This window comes from Poecilia latipinna, unplaced genomic scaffold, assembly GCF_001443285.1.
Source record: "Poecilia latipinna isolate Pla-1442-1.1 unplaced genomic scaffold, P_latipinna-1.0 Scaffold1907, whole genome shotgun sequence".
Classification (NCBI taxonomy): Eukaryota; Metazoa; Chordata; class Actinopteri; order Cyprinodontiformes; family Poeciliidae; genus Poecilia; species Poecilia latipinna.
The window spans coordinates 54,075-81,084 of NW_015114523.1; the positions used below are offsets into that span (position 1 = coordinate 54,075).

The window sequence follows — 27,010 nt, forward strand, 5'->3', positions numbered from 1 at the left end:
CCCCCCTCCCTCCCTCCCTCCCTCCCTCCCTCCCTCCCCCATTGCCCCCCAAATTTGGGGCCTCTAGGAATGAGGGGCTTAAAACAGCATGTGCAAGTAGTGATGATTCGGACTTTTAGCAGCAAGAGAATACAGACACCTAGCAGTCACTGAAATCATGAGTATTCTAGAGTCAAATATAAGGGCATCTGTCTGACAGCTGAAGCTTACATCACACCAAGTCATAACCTGAGCAATAATCCCAAACAAACCTGCAAACCAGCAACTTTATGACCTTCAGTAATGTTTTGAGACTGATAATGTGACATAGAAAATAACTGTTTGTGTTATTGGTTTAAAGGTGTCTGTATTCTGTCTGTCCATTCAACCATCCATCCATTCATGGCAACCTCGTCATCTGCTCACGGTTGCAGATTGCTGAGGTTAATGTCCATCCTGTATGATACCTATGTTGGTGATTTAGGGTCCCACAGCGTGCTAGCAGCTATTTTTACTCAAAGCTATAGAGAGTCCCACTTCATGAAATACATTAAGTATTTCATTAATACTTTGTATTCATGTATTTGTATACATGAATACAAATACATGTATTTGTATTCACATGTAATACATATGAATACAAATGTTTTGACAAAGTCATGCTGCACTGAAGGATTGCCAGCATGTCAAAATACTGGCAATCTAATAGCGCCGCTAGTATACAGCAGAGTTGGATGAAGAGCTTTACAAGTATTCCCTAAGTCCTTTCTCCACAGGCGTGTTCAAGTAGAGGAAATGAAATAAATTGTTGTCATGGTACAAATGACAGTCATCCACTTTAGGTTTAGCAAATATTAATGAGTCATGGCCCTTGGGATAGCCAAGCCTAAATTAAAGTAACAACACAACAATTTTAGACTAATTACCTTCGCTGCAATCTTTGTCCCAACGAAGCAGCACAGCTGCGATCATACCAATAGTCACAAGATAAGAGCTTTTACAGTTATTACTCTAAATATCAAGAGGCATCTTTGGGTTTCTTTGATTCCAGTAGAATCTGCTGGGAAGTGGAGGTTTGAGATTAGATTAGCTACAATTTGTCTTTATTGATAAACCAACACAAAAAAACAAACAAACATTGTTTTTAAAATACCACGGTCTGTTCCTCTTGTTATCAAACTAACAGTTTGCACTGATTAAACCCTTGATAGTCCTTTAAGGATCTGTCAAAATGCGTTGAACTAAAACCTCATACTGTTTTGATTAGCTATTACTCTCTATTAGCCCCTTTCGTGATCTTGTTAGCTGTCCTGCTGCTTCTTTTTCTTTTAAAAGCAGCAGCTTTAAAAAGAATTTGATCAAGTGGTCATCATCAGCATCTACTTGGCAAAATTAGCTGCTGCCACATTTGGAGCCTGCTCTTGTTGGCTTTGTGGTCAAAGCACCTGCATCCCTGTGCTTCAAACCAAAGTGGGCAAAGAGCTAAGCTATGCAGGAAGCACTCAACGACTATTGAGTACATTCCAGCAGCTTTTTTATGTGTGCATGTTAGAAGATAAGATAAAGTGGAGCCGGTCAGAGTTTTGTTGCCAATTTCCGGTCTGCAGTTTTAACCTATCATGATTTCTCCAAAGAGCAATAATTAGCAGCTATACTGATATTTTGTTGCTTCCCTTCCTTTGGTCATGTTTTATATTTGGAGCAATGTTAATCAAGGTTTCGATATTTTTTCAAACTAACAGTGCAAGGTTGAAGTTTTAAGCTTGCTTGAACATTTTATATTAGTAGATGGAGTGCTCGCATTACCAACTGTAAACTTCCGTGTATCCGTCGCTCTTAAAGGTTAGGCCTGTGTTCATACCCTGAAAACTGTAGACTCTCATCTTTAATTTGAGCAAACTACATTCTGTCCGCTTGTTGTCTACAGAAATCTCATTCCCTGCCTAAATGTAGAAGCATCCCTGAGCAACAACCAAACCTCATTAAAAAATTGTTTCATTTTAAATAGATCCTTCCTTTAGTGTTGCCTCCGACTTTGTTTTGAAAGACTTGACTGCTACTAAGAATAACTAACTTTGAATTTTGTTTGCTCAGTAACCGGTTCCACACTGAAGATTGTTGTTGTCATTGCAAATCAGAGTGTCCAGTGTCTGGAAAGAGATTGACCTTTTTCCAATTGAAGGCTCAGCAGTCAGGGAGGTCAAACTGAGAATTGCTTTGATTTCGCTCACCGTACATTTTCTAGATGTAGTCGTAACTGGTTGGTTATCAGTGATCTTATTAAAGCCCCATCTAAGTTCTCGCCCTGGATTAGAAATCTCTCAGTTTTGGTGAGCTACAGCATGGTGTAGTATGGTGAAAACAGGAAGATTTAAAAGAGTGTGTAAACAGCAGGTTTCTACAGTTCATGTGAATGATCTATCTATTACTAAGGACAATAAAAGACAAGTGCCTGCCATCATTACTACATCCTACTAGATAGGGTTCCAACATTAGAGGTCTCTGTGCAATGAGCTGTCGGCCAACACTGCTAACATTAGGTGAAAAACTCAAGAAATGGTTTCCTTAAAGTTCACATGAGGACAGATTTTAGACAGGGGCTCTCTAGGCTTGAATGGCTTTTTGAGAATCTTGAATGATCTTTGGGGCTTTTTGAACCCCAATGTTAAAAGCAAAATGCTGTTTGCCACAGTGTGTAGAGTTGAATGCTGAGTCCAGCCCATTTCGATCTTGTTGAGTTGAACCTGAAGCCTTCCATCAGTCCGTCTTTCTCTTCTGCTGTGTGAGTAACCACCATACTTCATGCTAAACTTGGTTCCCCCAGTAATTGAAGAAGGAGCTATAAAAAGGAGCTAAAAAATAAGTTGTTTATTTTTGCCAGAAAGAGTGATTGCCCCTGTGCATTCAGCTTTGAGCCAATTTGTTCCAGGTCTAGACCTCTGAGGCACAGATTTCTGATTACAGCTGAGTTTTAATGATCTCATATTCTATCCGTCGCTCTTAAAGGTTAGCCCTGTGTGTGTTTATTGACCGTCACACATTCTATCCCTCTCCTCCTTCTCACTCTTTCTCCTCCTTCTCCATCTGTCGCCTCTTTGCAAACACATGGTTTCTTACTCGGTCGACTCAGCAAGGCCCCCGGGTGTGTGGGCTTCATGCACAGTCACCGAGATGCATGCTGCCAGTGTTATTTGTCAGGCGACATTGTATTTAGGATAATGAAAGCTAAAGTAAATTTCAGTGGAGTGAGGGTAAAGAATGAAAGAAGCGCGTTTCATTTGTAGAAAAAGTCACCCACAGAAAGACGGCAGCTCCTAATAATGTCATATTAGAGAGCGGGCTGTGAGTCATTCACACGGGGCTGTTAGCAGGTTCATCCTGCATGTGCCCTGAAATTGTGCCAGAGTATTACCAATGTCCAGCGAGACGTGTGACAGCGAGATAAAAGGACAAAGGAAGATAAGAAGCATAAAGCAGAGGAAACAGTTGGCGAAATAATACAAAGAGAAAAAGAGAAACGATGAGGGGCAGACAGGCAGAAGACCTGAGTGGTTTTAAGAAGTCAATTATCTAAATTCGACGTGCAAAGTGACCGGTCCGGGTCGTAGACTCCCCGTCTCGCGTTTGCTGCTGGGAGGGACACCAGACCCCCTCTTCCCATGCCCATGAACAGCATTGCGAGGATATGATGGAGGGCCGTTGTGTAACTTAATCCTGCTTGTCCACATGCTTGACATTTATTATTTATTCTAATCAAATGAAGAAAAAAAAGGCATTTCATTCAGAAAAACAAACAAACTTTAATCCGCTTCCTTCAAGAAGGATCAAATAAAATGTAACAGTTTTCAACCTTTCCCAGTAGCAATATGTGTTTGTCGACATTAAAAGTTTTAACTGTAAAAGTTTGCTAAAAAATAGAGCTGTGTCGCTGTGTATTAGATTGAAAATAACCGTGAAATTAAAAACTGAATTATTGATATCATAAAACCAGAGGATCAGCCCTCCACAGCCTGTGCTCTGTTTACACTGGAGTTCTTCCTTTGCGATCAGATCAACCTTAAAAGTTTTTTTTTTTTTTTTTTTTTTTTTTTTAAACACCATCTTCTTGACAGTTTTTTTTTTTTAACTAAAATCCTAACTCTACTTCAGCTCCACTCTGTTGGAGGAACAAAAATATTGCACCCGCTGCTTCAAGCTGCTTCTAACCTTTTCTCTTTTAATTTAGGTCTCTGATCCTTGTCTGAAGTGATCTTAGCATGCAGTATAGCCAGAAAGTAAAAGCATCTGTAAAAAAATGTCATTCTGGAAGTTTGCCACAACTAAAATAACTTTGTTTAATATATATTGTTTACTTTTTAGAGAGTTTAAACATTTAGCATTTTTGATTGGTTATAAAAATGTCAGTCATGGTATGCTTTAATCAAACACAGCTAGAGATGCAGACATTTAAGGTATGGTAATTTTTTTTTATAGCACATTTTTAGCAACAAGACAGTTCAAAGTGTTTAAATATGACATTCATGTTTATTCTTGTTTAGAGCTTTTTGCATGGGTCATACTAGAAGGCCAATTACTACATTCATATGTTCAAAATATCACATATTAGTAGTATGAACTTTATGGGAATGTTTAGTTATTATACCGCAAAATAGGTTTTGTGTGCCTGACATAAACACATTTTGCAAATTGTAAACTTGGGGAACATTAAAAAAAGTAAATACATTTTCTCTCAGTTATTATCTCAGCAATTAAAAAATAAAAACATTTTTTATAACCCTTACTGACCTGGATAGGAAAAGCTTAAAGTGTCATGTGTTTTTTTTATTCACTTTATTTAAATGTTTGGTTGTGGCAAGATGTTATAGCAGATTTAAATTTCACCCACGTTAGAAACTGCTCACTTTCTAAAACTTCTTTTTGACAGCAGATAGTAAAAATAGTGTTTTCTTCTTGCTAAAATTTAGATCTTTCAGACTATTTTGGTTTTGTTAATGAAGAACTATTTTGTGCAAACGATGATGATTTAAGAAAATTAATCTCAAAATAAAGTCACCTCAGTGACCCAATGTGTTTTTAAAGGACATCCACCCAGAGAACAGCCATTCTCACACATGCATGGTAATTTTACCACTATTGATTCAACTTAAGTAGGTTTGATAATTAAGGCCATTTCTAATTGGGTTACATTTTTTATGCCACAGGCAGACACACTGATTTGACAAGTATTGCACTAAGTAGCTGTGTTTAAATATCCTTTTGGTGTCACCCATAGTAGGTAACCGCCCAATTGAGTTTGAGGTTGCTGATTGTGTTCTTTGTGTTTGACACCCCATCCCTCCCAGTTTAGAATGGATTGATAATTGTTTGCTGCCACATTTACCTGTGTGCACTATTCACTGTTGAGCTTCCCATGTCACTTGGTATGATATATGATGCAATATTTAGTGACAAGGTTGTCTATATTGGGGTGTGTGTGTGTGTGGCCAAGCTGTTCTATGTGCAGATAACTTGTATAGGAGCAATCGCTCTTCATGGTGTGGGGAGTAATAACTCATTCTGTTCCCTTGTCTGGGAACAACAGGCACCATCCTGTTGTAAACTTAAAGCAATAATCCATTACTTTCTACAGTTTGTTTATATACTGTTCTGATGCTGATATGGAACCACTGTGATTCATGAAGTTGCAGCATTAAAAAAAACAACTAAAAAAAAACAACTGTCAAGCAGGTCTGGGAAAAAAATGTTATCACTCTGTTGATGATTCATTTTATGTTGCCTGCTGAGGAAATTGGTAGTTTGCATGAGTGGCTACAGCTGGCAGACAAACAGGACCGCCACCTAGAGTGACTCTAATTTTATTAGAGGCGAAACAAGACGAAAGGAAAAGCTTAAGTGGAATGTGGAGAGAGGGGAGTGCTGGCCAGAGAAAGACTTAATCGCGACACATAAGTCTTTATGTCTCCTTTTGTTTTACATGTAGAGTGCATAAGAAAAATACGGTTTAACTAAGAGGTGTGGAAAAATCCAAAGCCATTTTAGGAGACAAAGCTCAAACCAGTTTTGTCTCCGATAATAGTATAGTATAATGTTATATTTAGTAAACTAAATATTTTTGAACTGTCTTCATGGAATACAATGTATTCTCTACATTTAAAAAAAGAAAGTACAAGGATTGAGACTGACTTATTACAATGTCAGCAATACTTTTTGTTGTCGATAGCAATCTAGCTTAGCACATTTCCAATACAATTTCAGCATAAAAACAATAGATTAATGCAGTAAAACCAATAAGGATCATTGCATTGTTTCTCTCGAATCATGTTTACTCATCAGGTTATTTTCTGCTTCCTGCCATACCATCTCCTCAGGATGAGAGAGACACTTTACATACACCCAACAGTGTTAAAACAATCATTCTCATCAAGGCAACAACCCACTGTACTCAGCGTGTCACTGAGAGATGTGAGTGGGCAGAAGCTTGACAGCAAATATGGTTTATGATGAGCATTTTTGCTTTATTTGCCAAACAGCCACACCAACCCTTGATTTCTATTTGAGCAGTAGATATTTAACGGATGATCGTTATTTACGTTTTCTTATGCATTCAATAAAAAGTAAAGAGGATATGGTGCATGCAGATTAACATTTAGTGGCACAGTTTAAAAAATAGAGTGGTATATACATAAAAAGATCACTCTAGGTCATCATGATGATAATAATGACGTAGCACACTGGCAATGGCAAGATTGCTATTGCCAGTGTGGATTAAGTCACTACAGGCAATGACTACAAAAACGTGCACAATTTTTATGTTGTGATTTTTAACCCCAAAGTTGCCACAATTCTTTTCTGACATGTCAAAAACATCCATTGCATGATTGCACCCAGCTCTCGTGCAGGATTTGTAATCCACATATTCAGCATTGCCAGAAAATCAATGCAATTATGGCATAGATGTCACAGCAATAATCTAAGTATTTGAAACTAAAAGGGAGGACTTGCCATAATCTAGACAGTTGCAGCTGAAGACCCACAGATACAAATTTCATACATCTCACGAGATATTTTATATATCCACCAATTAGGGCTGGACAATAAATCAATAACAATATGCATCACCACAGACATGTGGTCAATATCAACAGATGATACATTTGATTGAATATTCAATTTCACTGAACTCCAGTCCAGAACCGAACAGCATTCTGGGAGATTTAGGCAGAGGAAACAGGAAGCTAAACAAGGCATGTAGCATCAACTAACTCACTCACTCACTCTTTGGTTGCCTAGCAACAACCTTTTGAATAACATACAAAGCAACATTTGCAGGTTTCACCACCGTGCCTCATAGCCACTTAAAATAAAAAAACAACAGACACTTAAAATAATAATAAAAAACTAATCAATAATTATCAGTATTGACTGATATGAAATGCTTATATTGTGATATGTTTTACATCCATTATGTCCAGCCCTAATACCAAATAGGTTTCACAGAGTAACAGTTCCCAAACTTTTTTTTCTTTTTAATATCAGACAACATTTTTAAAGACCAGCCGTTTTATTTTCTCAATAAAAACGAGAAAGCCAGTACAGCAGCTACCCGACCAACTGGGGGGCACTAATAGGACATTGACATTTTCTTTCCAGGTGGTCAATTAATTCTTGAGTATGGAAAAAAAAAAATGACATGATGATGTTGCACCAAGGTAACGCATCTCATTTTGACTTAGAACATTGTGAATTTCACACCCTTGATCACACCATACATGTACCATTCAGAATGCAACAAAAGTTATACTCTGACTTATATTTGTGACTCCATCTCGATTAAGACTTGATGTTCCAGTGCATCATCTTCATGCCCTCGTGTTAAGATCAAATTGTTTTTCATTGCACGAGTTTAAATGGCAAGCAAGAAAACACTGTTATACCAACTGATAATTTAAACATCCTCACAGTAATTATTTAACGCGGGTCTGTTGAACCTACCCCTTCTGTTTCATTTCAGCGATGTACAATTTATAATGAGATCTCTCTGAACACCTGCGCTGCTAATTTTAGCTGAATGGGGAGCTACAAGAGGATACCGTTAACCTCACTGCACACACACGCTCAAGTAGTATATCTTATTTGAGGGGAACATTAATGGGAACTTTAGGGTTATGTACATCACTCAACTTGTTTTATGAACCATTGTTCTATCTCAGCGACCTCGTAAATCGTTTTAAGAAACTTTTACCACGAGTTTGTTATAGCATTGGTTGTCCTCCTTTTTGGGGAAGTGTATTCTGGTTCCGGTACCGAATCGCAGCTTGGACTAGCTGCTATTATATGGAGCAGGAGAGAACACAGAGCACAGTGATAAAGAATGAGCGAAATACAAGAAGGTACTAAAAGGCAGAGAGTGTGCATGAGAGACCGAATAAAGTGATCCAGGCAATCAGCTACAGATTACTAATGAGCTAAATAAAACATTATTTGTGATAACACATTCAGCTATGATGATCACATTTTGATTACTTACCATCAGAGCCTGATGACTGCATAGTCTGCATTTAAGCATATTTATTAGTCATGACTATACCCACATTTCAAATGGAGAGACAAGACCTCTGGGCTGCTTATTCCCTACAGAATGGTTGTTAGATTTTGCCAATGATTATATTGGTAATATGTTTTGGGGTTTTTTTTAGCAATGTGATGCTGTTGATAAGAGGAACAGGGAATAGAAAGAAGGAGGCACAAGAGAAGGAAATGGAAAATTACACCACCAGGAGTGAAAACGGGTGAGCCATCATGTAGTGACACAGAGAGACAAGAGCATTATGTACAAAACTGGTGCTGTTACAAAGACCTGAAGGGCGAAACTGATACAAGCATGTGAGAACCAACATGAAGACAGAAGCACTGATCCTCCATCATTGTGCTGCACATGTCATTAGCTCATTTACTTAGTTGTCTTTGCGTGAACACTTTGTCTCCATGTCCTTCTCTCCAGAACATCCTGCACTTACTTCCAGTTAGCCTGTATTGATTGTAAATCTTGCCACTCACCTTCAAAGTCTTAAATGACCTTGTCTCTAAATGCATCAGACTTATTGACATGTATGTACCTTCCAAGCTATCATGATCTAAAGATAACATCGATCCAACGTTTTCAGGTCACAGCACATACTACTTTGCTTGTTTTGCTACACAACATTTTGATATTATTATAACTGCCAATGATAAGCCAATGATAAGTGAGATGTTCTGGTCAGTTTCATACAAGAATACCTGAGCTCTTAGTTTTCATTTACCATCATTGCTGTGTACCATGAGTCCAGCTCATATCTGTGGTAATGTTTTATTAGAACTAGAAGTGCTAATGAATAGTTGATTACAGCAAATGTTGGCACATTTTATAAATCTGGTTGTCTTGTCAGGTTTTGAGTTTGAGGAGGATGAGAAATCTCTTGATTCCCAGCTTGGAAATCTGAGTACATCAGGAGAACAGCATAACTGTGGCAATCTGTATCCATACTTTGAGAGTTAATGATAAAAATACATAAGAGTAAAGCACCTTTTGGCTTTTTTCATGTATATACATTTCTGAAATTAAAAAAAAAACTTTGCCTGAAGGTGAAAAGTGGCAAGAAATTAGAGAACACCAACTAAAGTTTTATTTTGTAGTCCATAAAAAATATTAGACAGCTCACAACATCTGTGGAAGTACATTTCAGAAACATTTAAGGGCTAGATATGCCATGAGAAGTCGTTTTTTTATCTGCAGTCTGGAAAAAGAAATTGGTAGTTGATAGATTTGTCCCGACTGGTCTGAGGCTAATGGCTAGAGCGAGCAGTTCTCACTGCAAGGTGACTTTGCTGTCTTGCTAAACTCACTTCTGCATTATTATTAACTCTGAAGGCTGTGTTGGCCTGCATTCTGTTGAACATGTGACACGTTTATATGTTTTGATCTTCTGCAGTAGTCAAGTCCCATCAATATGTTGATATTGCAGAAAAATAAAAGCTTCTATCTCTTTTTAAAAACAACATAATCAGTAACATCAATATCGTTTTTATCCTAAATAGAACAAAACTAAAGAGTAGCAGATGAGAAACAAGATTGACTTCATTGGCTAACAGCAAGCCACATTGCGCTGACTAAAAATGTTAGTATCCATGGTGAAGTGCAAACCTTGGATTCAGATTTAAGCAAGTTGTTTGAAACCAGGCTCTCCAGCACTGGAAACGGGGATCTAGTCTTTACAAATGTGTCCATCAACAGCTCTCCAACCAGCTCACTGTTTTCATTATTCAGGCAAAAGCTACTGGTGAGGGGAAGGCCTTACCGTGTGTGTGTCTGCAGCGGTGTTGTACTAGTTCTTCTGCCACCTGCAGGAGACAGTTGGATCATTTTTAAGTCATCAGTTTTTACACAAATTAATATTTTAAAAAACATTTCTTAGTGTGGAGTAGATCAACGTATGGATTGTTTTGACAACACTAGGGCAGACAGAGTAGTGGTGAAGCCAAGCACAGAGATGCTAAATCCAAATGCAGTTTATTTTTCAAGTAGTAGTTATATATTTTGGTAACACTCCTTTGAAAACACTGAATAAAGAAAATGTTCACTGACACCAACCGTTCATAATTGCAAGATTTGTGAAATGAACAATTTTGGGTGTCAAAAGGTGCCTTCTGCTGTCAGCAGGTAAGCTGCTGACTACTCCTGACTACTCTATATTAGAAAAAAAAAACTCTTTAGCTGAATAAAAAAAAAAAACATAGCTGAATAATATTGATTTTTTTTAAAAATCCATCATTATTGTATTTCGGAAAATACTTTTTGTTCAGATTTCACAGCTTAACATACAAGAAACTATGTGGACTCTGATAGACAAAGCAGATAAACTAGGATGTGTTTCATCATATGCTCTCTATGTCTGCAGTGTTAACTCCATTCAGTATTTATGAACAGTTCATGCAGTAAGGTTGAACATACCGTCTGTATGTTTTCGAAGTAGTTAGATACAGGTGTTGTACATGTACCCCCTTAATGATGCATAATTGTACCCTGGTGGACTTGCTGAGTGTTTTTGTTAGCACATGTACATACATGTTTACATGCTCTGTCCCCTTAGGACTATCGACAGTCCGGTTGAGCTGTGAACTTGTTTGTTTTGCATCACTCGGGGGTTTGGGAAAATCCTCAGGTGACTTTAAGAGATGGTGGTGTGTTGGAAATCCCACCTATCTGATCTTTAAAGCACATTGTAATACACAGTGAAAAAAAAAATGAAAAGAAAAAGCAAAGGAAGGGCTTTCATTTTATAGCTGCTGTTATTGCTGCCATTTCCTCAGCTTAATCTACTCCCCAGCTGCTTTTAGACAGCTAATGAAGCTTCTCGTCTACTCATCTGTTCTTTGTTTCTCGTGCTGATTGATCCATTTTTCATCCTTTGCACAAAGAGTGTGTGACACTCCATTTTCAGCTCGCCAACAACGTTCACCTTTTTATTATTACGGCCATGCACTTTCACCCAGACAAGCTGTACCAGATGCGAAGTATGAATCACAGAGTAATTTTGCTGTGCCAGCCCGTCATTTTGTTTATATAGTTTTATGTCCGTGTCCTTGAGTGTCTAAAAAGTGTTATCAATGCTTCAAAGTGACCTCTGATGAAACGCATGCTCACTTCTACCTTTCGAAACTGTTTTTATTTAGTTGAACATTTTTAGTCCAGGGATGCAGAGAAAGCCGTTTCAACATAGACTCATTAGAGATTTGAGAAAAATCGATGCAGAAAACACTAATGGCAAATCTGTTGAATGAGGGATGAATTTGTTTGCCTTTGAGTGTGAAATCTGCGTATTACCTGGCACATATCTACATTTTAAGACCAACTGATAACATTTCTAGCTGAGTTTTTTAATAAATAGGCTGTTATATTTGAACATATTTAATTTATGATCATCTTTTCAGCATTTATATGCTGCCCTGCTGCAGCAGTGTAGCACATGTGGGTAGCACTCATAGAATTAAATGAACGTGATACCATGACAGCCTTTACAACTGGTGGTAATTTTGAATACATTAAACAAATTCATTTAGAAATTAATTTTAAACTTTTTAAACGTTATTTACATTCTTTGTTCTGTACAAGTCATATGTTTGGACTCTGATGAACATCATTAATGTAATCTTGCTGTAGAGCTTTGATCTAAATTCTAGCTCAGTTTGTTTTACACTAAAAACTGAGTCGTCTGACGCTCTGTTTAAAGCATTTAAGAATAATTCAAATCTGATGCATTCAAGCCACTACTGACTGCCAATGTTTTATCTCCACATGTTCTCTTTTGTGCATTCATACTCAAGCAACAGGAAAGGTTTAATTATTATTGAACCTGTAGCCATCAAGCAATCAAGCTCTCCTTTCTTTTATTATTTTAGCCTCCCTCCAAAATATAAGACTTAACCAGAATCCCTTGAACTTAAGGAACTACACTACAGAGTATTGCATTGAAATTTCTTTGGGTAAGACAAAAATAAATAAATAAATGCAATTACAAAATGGAAGAAAAAAATAAACAGTGCATTTAATTACTGATTAGGTGACGTTTGAAGTCAATTGAGCAAAGAGGAATACAAATGAATCCCACACATTCTGAAATTTTCTTCAAAAAAAAAGAAAAAGCATGTCTCATATTCCTTCCACTTCATAATTTTTATTATACTTCAGAATTATACATCGCTATGAGTTTGCTTATCATGCATCATTCCAATAAAATACACAGAGGCATGTTGTTGAAAACGACGACGTTTTGTACATCACTGAGTGCCCAGATGCTCCTTTAATGAAACAGCCACAGATCCAAAACAATAAATACAACACCACCAGAAAAAGGAAGGTGTGAAGGCGATATTTGCAAAATAACATTAATGCAGACAGTCGGCCATTCACTCCCTCATCCATAATTAGTCAGTTGGTTTGCTGGGAGAAGAGTAAAAACAGGTGGCCGCAGACGGAGAAAGAACACTTAAGATCAATATATTCTCGGAAGATGACTGCGTTCGCTTTGTTTACTGAAGTGAAATGACTGAAAAAGAAACTACCTCAGGCTGGTTGCGGGGAATGGATATTTTATGGAAGGAAAATTTGGCAAACATGAAAAAAGTAATAAAGAGGAACTGAAGGAGCAAAAACACGGGGGAGCCATTTCTTCATTTTGCAGCACGGTAGCATTTAAAATAGATTGCTCAGCATTGTTCTTTTAAAAATGTCCATTGTGCTTAGCAACGACTGCGTGGCAGATGAACCTTTTTGGATTCAGATTTTAAACTACGGGATGTTTGTAAGATTGTGTACGGGTGGAGAGTCTCAGATAGATGGGGACACGCAGGCTTTTGAAAAACACAAAATAAAGTGTGTATAGAACAAGGTCAGAGAGATTGATGTAAAATTATTAACCAAGTCAGAACAAGGACAGGGAGGAGCAGAAGGAGGCATTGAGGAGAGCAGAGGAGGAGCACGAGGAGGGACCTTCTCCGTCTCCAGCCTATGAGAGATTTAGCAGGGAGGAGCCTGGATGACGGGAAGGAGGGAGCGGGGAGGCAGCAGACAAAGAGGGAGAAGAAGCGGAGCATGTTAGGAGAAGGAGGGAGAGGTGGGAAGGCAGAGGTAGGCAGACAGAGAGAGATGCTGTTGTACAGTGAGAGTGTCAGCGAGCCTGCAACTCTTCATCCTCTCATCAGGGAACGGGATATGTTGTGGAGCAGTGATGAACAGATTCACTGCAGAGGCGGAAAATGCAGATAGGAGTTCACCTTGAGCTGGAGTCCAACTGTGCCTCATTGGACCTTTGGGACTACAACTAGCCCTCTTTAATCAGACAAATAAGAGCAAGTGGGATTTAATTAGACCTGACAGCCTGCCAAAAGAAAAGGGACCTCAGCTTCAGTAACTTCTGGACTACAGCTGTCTGCAGAGGCCAGAATTCAAACAGGTTTGTGCTTTGGCAGAGGACAGTCACAGCTGTCTCCATGTAGACTGTGATATCCATCCACCGCTCACCCTGGAACCCCACAAAGCCAAGCAGGTCCCGCGGCTCCGGACCCCTGGAGCCGGCCTGACCTTGGACCAGCTGTCGCCCGAACCCCTCTTGGAACCAGCAGAAGCGTCCGGCATGTCTCAGAGCAGAGGGCGGTACCACAACAAGAAAGCCGGCATCCGGGCCGCCGTGATCCTGATCGGGCTCCTTCACAAATCCCGCAAAGCCAAGGAGAGGGAGAAAGAAAGAGAGAGAGAGGAGGGCGAAGGGTGGGTTAAAGTTTGTGTTGTTATGCTAAAAACTTTGCTACTTCTGAACGTCTTTGCTGTCCTGGAGACATGCGGCACGTCAAGCATCCTTGTAGCTCAGTGAGCTTTGCATCTGAAGTTTTATTATACGTCCATTTAGTAAAAGTGATTTTTTTTTTTTTTTTATTCAGTGGACATGTCGTTGACCAGATTCAATTCTTGTATCTGGGTCAGTGCAAATGACACACTAAGAAGAGCGAGAGGGAGAGCTATTGAAGAGTCTAGGTGAATGGAGATTTGCACTGAGTGCTTTTCAAGAGCAAACAAGAGAGACTGAAAGGAATAAGAACAGAGGGAGAAAGAGAGGAACATTACAAACAAAACGTGCTGCTACTCTTTCTAGTTCGCTGTGCCATAAGGCCAGAGCAATTTCTGTTTGTTTCTTAGTACTTGTTGATGCGTGATTTGCACCAACTCGTGCGTGATTATGTTGCTGCTAATGTTGCTGCCTTGTCCCTTCAGTACTGATGCAACATGAGGTCAATAGCCAACTACAGAACAGAGCAGAGAAACTATTCAGGGCTATATTAGTACCTCCCACTGGATCAGGTTGGTCTAACTAAAGGAATAGTAAATATGAGAACTTGATAGCTTGCTTCCTCTAAATGTACATGCGCTTGGAGGAAGCAAAGGGGTTTTCCCTTCTTGCTCTCCAGCAGCATGGATCAGCTTGCAGCTAATGCTGCACGCAGTCAATTAGACCCCTGAGAATATCCCACCTGGTAACAAACGGTGCTTAAGGACTGGCAGGGTCGAGACCCCAGCCCTCCCCCTCCTTGGTGTCTGTGAACCTGTTTGCCTTGGCTAATATTTGCACCAACTCGTGCGTGGTTAAACTGGAACCTGAGGAGGGCTTTTGCAGACTGAACATTGAGTATGGTCATGGTGCCGGACACACGTAATCGCCTGGATGATGTGTAGGTCATGTGCAGCTGTAGCAGTCAACGCACGCTGATGCTTTGTTTTCATAACTTTGACTAAAATAGTGCTGCTTCAAAATAGACTGCAACTCACTTTGCAAATAGCACTAAGTGTACGTCATCTGAGTCAGTGTGTGTTTTCATGTAATTTAATAAAGGTGCTGTAAAATTAACTTCGCAAGGCGAGGATGGATAACGGAGCATGCAAATCGGGAATTAGCCTCAGACATCCTGGACATGACAAGTTTGTTCTTTGTTTATGCCGATTCTTAAGCACTGTAAGCTCATTACAGCTTGATACATTCTTATTGTTAAAGATGCAGCCAGAACTGCTGAGGCTAATTTCTGATTGACTGGCTTTATTGATTTAGATTTGAGCCAAATCTAAATAGTCTTTAGCAACTATAATGGAACCTTTATTTTAAATAGATCCAACATGTTCCAAATGTTGTTTTTTTTTTTTTTGGACTGCAATTGTTTTATCTAAGACAGAACAGTACTAACATCACCGCTGGTCAAATAATGTAATTAGTCGATTGTTACAGTTAGAATAATGACTAAGATTTTGATTTTGATGCATATGGAAAGCAAGAGAGCGCAAACGAGACTCTTGGCTGGCGTTCCATTTAAAGTCATGGACCGTTTTTAAAGCGGTTTCTTAAAATAGGACAAAGTGAGGATTAATTTTTACTTCAGTCACAATAATTGAGGTGAATTTCAAAATCAAGGTCAGCTAAAGTAAAACAGTAAACTGCTCTAGAATATTGTGTATTGTGTATTTTGTAAACAGTGGTGATTGACTGCACATGACTGAATCAAAATATGGGTTTGTTTAATATCTTAAAGTAAGCATCCTTATTGTGCAGAATTTTATCACTTCTTTATCTTGTAACACTTGGCAACCATTGGCTAATATTAGCAAACCATGGTTGCATTCAATTAAAAAGCATATCTCGAGTTCCCATTTTAGATAGCAATTATATCAGTCCGCCTTGTCGAAATAAAATTATTCCTAGTTAAAAATTAAATAAAAGATGTCAGCTATTAGATTATTACTAATAGAAAGGATATTTGTTAGACAGAATTGGGTTTATTTATCTCAAAGTCTTCAAGTCCTTGAGAAAACTGGGTTGTTCATTCTGAGTTTAAACAATTTAATTCCAGATTCCTCAGGTGTCACTTCTTACCAGAAAGAAAAGCTTTTCTATATGAATTTATGTTTTAAAAATCCTGTTTAGTGAGTAAATGGTAAAAGGACCACAGAGGGAATCTACTCCATACAATCAAGAAGGATAAAACAGAGTAACTTTACGGCTCTCCAATGGGCCTTCTTGTTATCAGCTGGAAGTCTCTCTCTCACAGCAAGAATGAAAGGCAGATATGTCTGAACATATTGTGGCAAACTGTTTCCTTAAATAGCCTTTTTTATCTGTGCTTCATCTGACTTCAGTTTAAACACTTTCCTAAAACCGAAAGTGGGAAACTCAGTATTTTTCACTCAGTTAAAACTACTTCCCAGAAGAGCGTTGTTGTCGGTGTATAATGATAGATGCTATTATGATGTTCATTGATCAAAATAGATGAAATTTGTTTATTTTTTGTTGTTTTTCGTTGTCTGGCTACTCGTTGGCGTATATCCAACAGACAATCATCTGCTCCTGGACAATGGTCGGTGTTTGGGTTAATAGCTGAATGCAATTTAAACATGTCAATGAACTGAGGCTCCTTACAATATTTTAATACCACAGGGTAAAATAAACCCGAGAGCAACAGGGCGCTGCCAAAAAAGTGATTGCAAGGACAACGAAGCCAGTGGGGGGCCTCCCTCAAATGGATAAATGTAGTTATGCCTGTAGGCTAAAGCTGTCTGTGGATTTAACAATGCTGCTTTGTTTGTCAAACATGCACAAAAGCACACACAAGAACAGGAATGTTTTGCATTCTACGTGTTACAGCCCCGTGTCAAGCGACAAGCGGGGAAATTCTGTCAGGACGGCAGCAGTAGCCTGAAGCTCAATACTCTAAAGCTGTCATGGCTGTTAATGCGGTTGTGTCACAAGATAGTCTCCCCACAATGGCCTACAATTTTAAGGTGTCTTTTTCTGAAGTGCTGGTGAATATGTGCATGATTGCATCCTTTCAGATCCCAAATATCCATCAACAGGACACCATCTGCTGTTGGAGGATATTTGCTGTATTTAAGGCAATTATTCGTCATGAGAATAGAAGGAAGACAGGATTACAGACTGTTATTGGGCCTGGTGCATTTGGAAATGAGGCTAAGCTGCCTAAATTGTCACTAAACAGTGATTTATTTAGGTCTTGACGTTTTATCATTGCGAAGTAAAAATAACATTCTTATGGTTCAACAACAGAGGCAGTATTAGTTTTCACTGTGTTCCTCTTACTGTCTAACACTGAGCTGATACAGATGTTTGCCCTCCATTAAGTTGAGCAAGTTGAGCCCTGTTGCTTGTATTAGGGTGTTTATATGACCCTCTGTGCATTAATGCCCTCTGTAACTCATTTATCTCCTGCTACAGAGCCAGCATGACTGTTTTTATGTTGTTGTGTATCTCCAGTAGTGCACTGCTATCAACGAACAGTCTGATTTTAAAAGCCTCAGTTTTATAAAAACATATGCAGCTATGACTCAAATATTATGTTGATTTCTACTGGTTTGATTCAACATTCAAGCATCTTAGCAATGCTAGGTTTATTAAAAATAAACATAATTCATTCATAGATGCGTTCTGTTTGTTCTGATGTTTTCAAACAACAGAAAGCATAGTGAGTTCTTTACTTTGGAGGACATAAAAGTATATTTTGCAAGTCTGTGTAATGTTATGCTGATGACCACTGTATATTTTCAACATACTGACAGAAAGAAATCAAGAAATTAAACTCTTACCACCTAATAAAACATATTTCAATCTGGAAAGACTCAGACGAAGAAAAAGGAACAAAAGATTTAATGACAGCAATGAATAACAGTTCTTTGGCGCTCGGGCCCCGGCAGCTGATCTGAGCAGAGATTTGATGTGAACTCGATGAACATCCCGATAACCGATTAGGGATGCTCTTCCCCCAGGGCCTGACACTGGTGGTGGAGGTCTAGAAAGGGTGCCATCCTGGAGAGCCAAAGGAAGTGGGTGGAGAAGGGGCGGTGGTGGGTTGAATGCAGCTGGGAAGCGGCTGAAGGCTTCGGTGTGAATCCTTTTATGCAGAGCTTGATTGATGATTGGACACGCCGGGTGAGGTCCAGAGCTGAGGTCGGAGATGAGCATGACGCCGATGGGCGAACGGAGGGGGCGGAGTCTTCCAGGTTGAATTTTCGCTATCAGCTGCATTTCTAAAGCTGAAATGGGTCTTTTCAGAAAATTTTAACAAACTGTGTGTGAACTATGAAGATTTAAAGTTGGGGTCTTCATTTGTACCTGTAGTCTTTTCCTTGATTCTTCATTAGAAAGGGAATTACAAGATTTCGTTGTATGATATCTTGCCATACTGAGCTACAATAAATCTTCTCAAAGTCTGTCTCATGAAGCAAAGTACAGGGCAGCTGATGCAAACTAAAAGCACACACCTTCATGCCATTGAACAACACCCTATATTTTTATCTTGACAGCTTGAGACTAAATCATTGTGAGGAAATTGTTCTTGAGGTGCACTGTTGTGTTGACAGAGTAGCAAAAACCTTTGGCAAGCCAGCCATTTAACACTCTTTGGGTGTGAACAAGTAAAAAAAAAAAAAAAAAAAAAAAAAAAAAAAACTATAGTGACAGATAAGATAAATACAAATGCTTGCTAACCATTAGCTGTTTACAGTTGGCAGGACAATTAGCTTTGGTTTTATAACCTTCTATCACCCAACACCTGAGACTTTTACTCGGTTTTTCTTTTGAATTTAATTATCCCTTGTTCAAAACCTGGAATGCTGAAATACAATGCATGTTAGTTGGTTTCACCAAGCCTTTAGTAATGGTGAAAAGAACTTCAGGTTTTACAGACTGACCTTTCGGTTTTCTGTGGAAATATCTTGTTACCCCACAGATTGCCTTCACTCTGTCTGCTAAGTTAAGCTGGCTCCAGCCTTATTTACTCAGGCTTTACTGTACAAACATTACAATGATATCAATATTTTCATCTCATTCTCCCAGAGACAACAAAAGCTGTATTGTGTTCTTTTAAATGTCAAACGGTTACTTTAAAACTGAAAAGGGTAATACATTCGCAAAACTGGAATTTTTTAGTAACTAAACAAAGCTAGAAATTCAAAAAAATCAAAACTGTTGTACATTAGATATGTGTCATTATGCAGTAAGAGCTAATTTTAACAGAAAGGCCCACAACATATGTGGTGGAGTAGACTTAGACCACACAGACTGACTTCAATAATGACTGGATGTCAGGATGTTGCAAATTCTTTACCTTGATACTGCAAGCAAACAGAAAAGGCAGGAGTATTGATTTTTGAAAAGTCATCACTGGTTAAATCATTAAGGGTAAGCGAGCTAATGAGAAAAAAAACAAAAACAAAACAAAAACACTTATACATCTGGTTGACAGTTCTTGATATGGAGCATAGAAATCATCAAGCACAAATTGAGTATCATCTCCCTTAAAAGTGTAAGCAACACTTTAGCACCGTTCAATTGTTTTCAACATTCAACAGCATTAACAGGCTGCAGGATACTCAGTGTTGCAAATAAAATACATTTAACTGAGTCCTATGTTGGGCATGTGGTCGCTGAAAGGCTTTGGGCTGAACAGCTAACAAAGGTAATTACACCAGCAGCTGGTCACAGCTGAAAACCATTACAGATAACCTTCCTGGCTTTTCTTGGCACATAGAGTCATACATTACAGCCTGCCAGTAAGTGGTCCGTTGAGAAATAAGTCACACTCCCACAAAAAAACAATGAATGAGATATCTGCTTACATTTATGCTTAACTTTAGAAGTGCAGGTTTAATAATTAGAGACAAATAGGCAAGTTCCTTCAGTTCTGAGCAAAGTGAAGGTTGGATATTTCAGAAAAAAAATAAAGACAGAGATCATGGAGTAGGTTTAGTTTTTGATGCAACCAAAGCAGCAACAGGCCATTTGTCAATTTCTATCCCCGTTTCATATGACCTATATGTTGCAATTTTCACTCCCTTCTTCTGAACAGCAAACCATACACCCATTGCAAATTTTGATTTGAAATTATTATCTAGTAAGTTTGATTCTGATCAACAAAAATGAACACTTTTTCAAAAGTTACCAGTACAAAAAGAGTACAAATAAAGATTTTTTTTTTTTAATTTACACTCTCATTAAAATGAGCACAACAAAAATGTTTTCAACCCTTGTCAATCATCAATGAAAAAGTCAACAACCCAACACTCTTTATTTTGCTGACAAGCATATTCCTATGTTTCTGTTGGAATTTTGGCAAATTATCTTTGGGGATGATCTCTAAGTATTTAACCTTGGAAAGCCCGGTTGCCATCTTTAACTTCAATGATTATCAGATTCAAAACTGGCCCTCTCTAAAACGTTATTACTTCCACTCAGAACAAACATGGTGGTCAAATTAAATGGTTATTTTAAATGATAACATTTTTACGTATGCCATTTCCTGGAACCTTAGATACAGTTATAAAAAATCTGCCCAATAAATATGCCTGAAAGCTTGGGTAGGAAAGAATAAAGAACAAAGTTAAAAAATGGCAACGTAACAAATGTACTTGGCATACATTTTTATGTATGCCATTTCCTGAAACCTTAGATACAAATACAAAATGTCCCCAATAAATATACCTGAAAGCTTGGGTAAGACAGAATAAAGAACAGTTACACAATGGCAAAATAACAAATGTACTTGAACCTTAAAGAAAACGTTTAACATACTATTAACCTAAGTTAAATAAAACTTTTATATGGCGAGGGCTTCAACAATGGAGTCTTTAACAGACAAAGCTGGAGCAGGAAAGGAGAGGGAGAAATTACAACCTTTACAGAAAGAAAATATAGAGATCAAACATCAGAGAGTTGAATCAGTGTGTTGACTTGAATAATTGATAATGGCCAGCATTAACCTTTGTTGTGCAAACAATAACTGAAATTCAGTGTCTTGAAAAGCCAAAAACATTTGGTCTCTTTGTCTTCAAAAAAGCCTTCAAAGGCAAACAGGATTTTACATAAACATAAAAGAAAGGATTTTTTTTATCATATTAGTTCTTAGAATTAGATAAATATATTTTCTGTTGAACAACCACACATCACTTAACGGGTTGTGATTTTTATTTTTATATTTTAAGCACAGCCATTCAAAAAAGGAACATATTTTATTTTAAAAATGATTACTAGAAGAGTTATACTAACGAAATGCATTTGAATATTTGATCACAGCTGAGTGTGAAAAGGTTTCGGCCGTAAACTGGTCTTAGACACGTAGCTGTCAACTCGCGAAAGACCTTTTCATTATCCATCACGGCAGTAGTAGTTGATGCCTGTTAGTCTGCGAAAAATTTTATAGCTGTTTTTTCCTTTATTTCTAGATTATATTAATGTACAGTGAAATGGGTTATCCACCACCAGAAAGCATCCGAGACCATCCCTGGTCTTCCCAGGAGTCAACCCTGCAAGTTCAACCTAAGTTCAGACCATGTATTACTGCCAAACACTGAACAGCTACTTCTGAGATTTTATTTGCCTCTGTGGGCATTTCCAAATGTCAAATTCAATATGGTACCTTTAAAAATAGACAGCACATTTGGCATGTTTGCAAGGTTTTGCTAGGAGAAAGGCTTGGCCGTCTTGTAGACGTTTGCTGTAAGAGTTTGAAGTATTGAAATCCCAAAATGTTGGCACAATGACTGAAAGTAAAGATTTGTTGCATAATAGCTGTTAATACTGAAGCAACAATAGGAGTTAGTGAGCAGTTTTCAATTAATGATACTGTATTTCATCCATACGGATTCAGAATTTCAAGTTGAACTTTGTTGATTAAATTATGGTGTGGCGTAACATTCAATAATATTTTGTTTTATTGTCTCTTGTATATTCAACCTAGGTTGTGGTAAATCTGCTTTCAATTTTAGCAAGTATACTCTTAGAGTCCCCAGCAAATATTGTTCACATTTAAACTACTGTTTGTTTATTGCATGGTCACTCAGTTTGTGAGAATGGCCTGATGTAGGCAGATTTACACATGTAGTATGCTAGCATCTAAAAGCAGATTAAACCAATTAATTAATTGAGTTTGTCTCAATTTGTCCCTTAATTTGTTTTACAAAGTTCTGTTAAAGCATCATTTCAGTCTCTTAGAGTATTTTCCTCCCTGGCTATAGTTGCTTTTTCATGGCTGGATAGTTATTGTTTTGTCCAGTGCAATACATAAATACAATTTGTCCTAATGTCAACATTTCTTTTTCCATCTCTCTTAAAATATAGCTCTTCTAGCTGAGAGGAAAAATGAGTTGGCCTTTGAAAAATGTGTTTTTTTTTTTCCATTATATCCTGTGGAATACTTTAGGTAATTACATTTGACGAAGCATTGAACAAAAATAACCTGTAAGGAAAATGAGCTTCAGATGATGCCTTAGAAACAACTCTTCGCTAATGTTTTCTTCTCCACCTTACACAGTTTTTCCCTCTTTCTTCCACATGCTGTCAAACTCTCCTCCTCCTGCCGTTTAACACAGTCTCACTTGATCACTGAGTCATGTATTTCCAGCCCTCTGTCTTCCTTCTCTTTTCTTTCTAAGCACTCCATCGGTTTAAACTGCATATTGTTTCTCCTGAGCATTTCTTTCCTTCTTGTGACTACATAAACTCCACACACATTTTTCTCACACCTGTTTGTGCAAACACGTGTGCCTATAATGCACAAGCTTGCCGGGCGTGACATGTTATTGTCTTTAACAAGTGCCCAGAGACCCACCCGAGACATTCCTATTTACCCGGCTCTGCACATGGGATTGAGAAGGCTATATTTAGTCTGTAGAGATTCATTTATTCTCCCTCACTCACTCTGTGGTCTTCTCCCTTTCACTCTTGTCTTCCATTCATTCTGTTCTCTTCCCTGTCCGTCTCCAGATTGTTCTCTTTTTTTTCTTTTTTCCAAGACCGTTCTGTTCTGGTGTGGCTATCCAGCGCGTAGTGCAGTGGCGCTAGTTGATAAGTGAGATATCTATTGTCATTTGACAGACGCATAACTTTTTTTTTTTCCTTTTACTCCAGTTGTTGAAAACAAGTGTGAGACTAAAAAAAGATAGAGGTAGGGGGAATCCAGGAAAATGAATGGGATTAGACAAGATTTATGATATTTCCACTGATATGACAAAGAAAATGACAATACCAGACATTTTTATACACTCATCCAACACCATCCCTGAGGACAAGAACGTCTGCCTGCCTTGTTGAAATGTTTTAATCTATATCTGACGATGGTCCATTGCGTCAAAAGAGATCATCACACATCTGGGCCATCAAGAACCTAGGGTTCATCTGAAGCAGCGAAGTTAATGCTACGAAGCACAATATTTTAGGACAAATGGTTTCTCAACTTTAACCAAGAGCATTGGGTTGAACCAAACATGGCACACTTGCTGTTGTGCATCCATGTCATACATTTTTAGAATGCATTTAAAATATTATTTTTTCCATGTGAATGTACAAAATCTATTCATATAAACTGTTGTTTCCACTGATTCCATAATTTCCAATTTGTGCAGCCAGTTCTTGTTTTTGAGTCCCTCAAACTTGGTGTGTGATTATTCCACTCACAGTGGTTCAAATGCTCCTTTACTGCCCCCAAAATTCAGATATAGTTGATTCACGGCAACCAGAGCTGTGTTGCTCGCTTTAGATCAATGGTGGACTATTTCCCCAGTTTGCTAATTATCTATGCACCTCTTTTCCTTTTCAGCCCAAACGGAATGACATTTCTTTCCAAGAGGAAGGGTCTGCTTTTGTTATTTAAAATGAGCTGACATTCAAGTGTTCGCCACATTACCTACAAGGCTGCATGTTAATACATTCTCTGATTGCACCCATCTATAGAAAATACATGTAAATGTCTATCTGTTGTTTCTTGGCTTCATTTTTGCATCCAGACAGAAACATTTCCAAAGTAAGGCAAAAGCTGCACTGTGTAATCTTCTACAAGTTCATAGTATTTTATTGCAATGTTTGGATGTTAAATCCAAAGCCACAGGCAGAGTACCTGTACATGTGTTGTAGTTGAAGGGGATTTCACCTGTTTGTCATTCTAAAAGTCAGCCAAAGGCTGTCTGCAATATTTTACATTACTTTATTATACAGGCTAAGCCACTTTGTCTTTGTATAACTTTGCATCTTTCACAGGAAGAAATCAGAAAAGATCAAAGTTTCAAGTTAATCTGCTTAACTTTACATACACTGCCTCCCAGTATTGACTCTTTCTTTACCTGTTGCACATGTATTTTGTGCACAGCAACAAAAAGGCTGCAAGTTATGTTGAAACAGTTGACATTTCTCTGCAAGTGTTGCTGCTTCACCTTCAAGCTCAAATTGGTGAAGAGGAGGATTTTTACCCAGCTTTTCTGAGTCTGGGATTCTGTGACAAGGCAAATAGTTATATAGTTAACACAATATAGCCAAAGAATGATATAGTTCAAATGATGAATTATTTCCAAAATAACTAATATGCTCTGATGTCTCGCATCGCAGAAAGTAACTGGGATCCTTCTGCTTTGTAAACAATACAGGGGAATCTCTGCTTTTTAGAAACTGTGACAGTTTGTAAAAAACAATTCATGTGACTAAACTAAAATGTCTCCATCAACAAATCTCTTCAAGGCAAGGAAGGTGAAAAAAGGAAACTACTTTAGCATGTTCGTTTTAGCTTTTTTGTACACAAATCTTTCATATGCAAAGAAGTTAGCCAGTTTCTGGGAAAAAAAAAAAAAGAGATTAAACAAATTGGCAAAGTGAAATGAAATAGATCCACCTTGGCTGTTGATTCATTGGAAGTCTTGATGTTTAAATGTTGAAATTGGCATCGATTGTAGAAAAGCCCTTAAAAGTTGACCTGAAATAATACTCTTTCATCCAGATGTTTATTTCAAAACTGATATATTTTCACTTAGCTGAAGATAAAAATGTTCTAAACAGTTTAGGACCCGGTGTCCTGATAAGATAAATTAGATGAGAGAGAAGTCTTGTGGCGTTTTCAAATGATGGTTTCTGTTTTAAGCGATGGGCAGGAGATAAAGGTACAAAAAAAAACTGGAGCAACAAGATAGATGAAAGAGTGTGACACACAGATGTCCTACGATGAAATCTGAACGGGTGAAGACGAGGAAGCTATCGAGCAGAAATGAATGAATTATCGCAGTCACAGATCACAAGCAAACATCGTCACATAAAAGCAACAGGAGATCCGAGCGTCAGTGACATTTCATCATGAAACTCATCAGCGTCGAGAATAATATTTCTTCTTGAAAAGTTTGTAACAAATTAAACTGGGAGTTGGGTCCCAGTTTAATTTCATTTCTGGTTTTAAAATATAGACTCTTGAAATGATATGCACTATTTTTTTCCACGCTAAACAAACAATGTAATAGCCTGATTAGATGTCAGATTTAATGATTAAATTATAAGAGCAGTTGATCACGACAGAAGTTAGTGTAAAATAGATGGAAACTGAAGAATCTCCCCAGATTAACAGGGCCATGCATATTCTTCTTTTCAAATCACCTAAAGTTCAGTCAAATTGGACACCATTTTTCAAATTGTGCCACTTTAATCTGAGTTGTATATGTTCAAGGTCATTGTCCTGGTCAAGGTAAACATCCAGCTTAAATCTCAGGTTTTAAAATGTTTTCAGTCTACATTGCCAATAGTTGCCTTGTCATCAGATCAGATTAAAATGCAAAAGGTTCTGTAGGAATAACACATAATTTTCCTTCCATTGTCTTAACAATATATCTGCCACTGGACTGGGTTAAAAAACCTTTTAGGAAACGAAAAAGTATTTGTGAAAATGGATGATTGTCAGTCACATCCCCCAGGGGTCAGTATTAGGTCCTAAACTAGTTGTGCTGTATACCAATGATATCTGGAACATATCAAACTCAATGACATTTTTTTAAAGGACAATAGTATGTTGTACTCAAGGGAGGATTTAATTATTTTTCCACAATATTTGCAATAAAAGACACAAATTCTGATGTAAATGTAAAAATAAATTATGCAATAAAAGATTTCATTAAAAAAGTTGTTTAGAGGAGACAATACATATGCAATTAATTAACCAATAAACCATTTGGAGACTACATGTAATATACATGTGCTAAGAAATGTTTAAGAGATAAGACCTGTTTTACTGTGGTATCCTTCACTCTTTTTGAAATAACTGGAATAAAAGGAAATGTCGTGCAAAACATTTCTGGAACCATTGTTGAAAATACAGAAAAATAGTATTAAAGTATTATGAAAACATTTTTTTATTTTGTCGGTGGAAGTAAACTGTGGGATCATTTGGTGTAAAAACTTAAATTTAGCTACGCAGAGACTGACTAGTTAGTACATCTTGTAAGTGAACTTGTAACACTGGGTTCTGTTTGTATAATGTTCATACTATAGATCAGTATGTGGATGTTTACATAGTGAATAGAGTCTATGAGTGGATCCGTTTACATTATACCACTGAACTGTTAGACAGAAAACAAAAATCTGTATTTTTTATTTTTTTTGCAATCAATATTTTCCATTATATGTAGTTTTACAGTTGCTTC

General features: G+C 37.8%; 1 protein-coding gene across 8 annotated transcripts in view; it reads left to right on the top strand.

The window, feature by feature from the left end:
- Nucleotides 1-27,010, top strand: part of rap1gap2a (RAP1 GTPase activating protein 2a) — a 101,509-nt gene that overhangs the window by 40,256 nt on the left and 34,243 nt on the right. Inside the window, exon 1 of one of the 8 annotated variants that reach the window (XM_015015375.1) lies at nt 13,598-14,284. The exons of the other annotated variants lie outside the window; for them this stretch is intronic. Within the exon in view, the coding sequence (XP_014870861.1) occupies nt 14,151-14,284 (134 nt within the window). The 5' untranslated portion in view covers nt 13,598-14,150. Of the gene's footprint in view, nt 1-13,597; nt 14,285-27,010 lie in introns of those variants that run through there. 8 annotated transcript variants of the gene reach the window in all.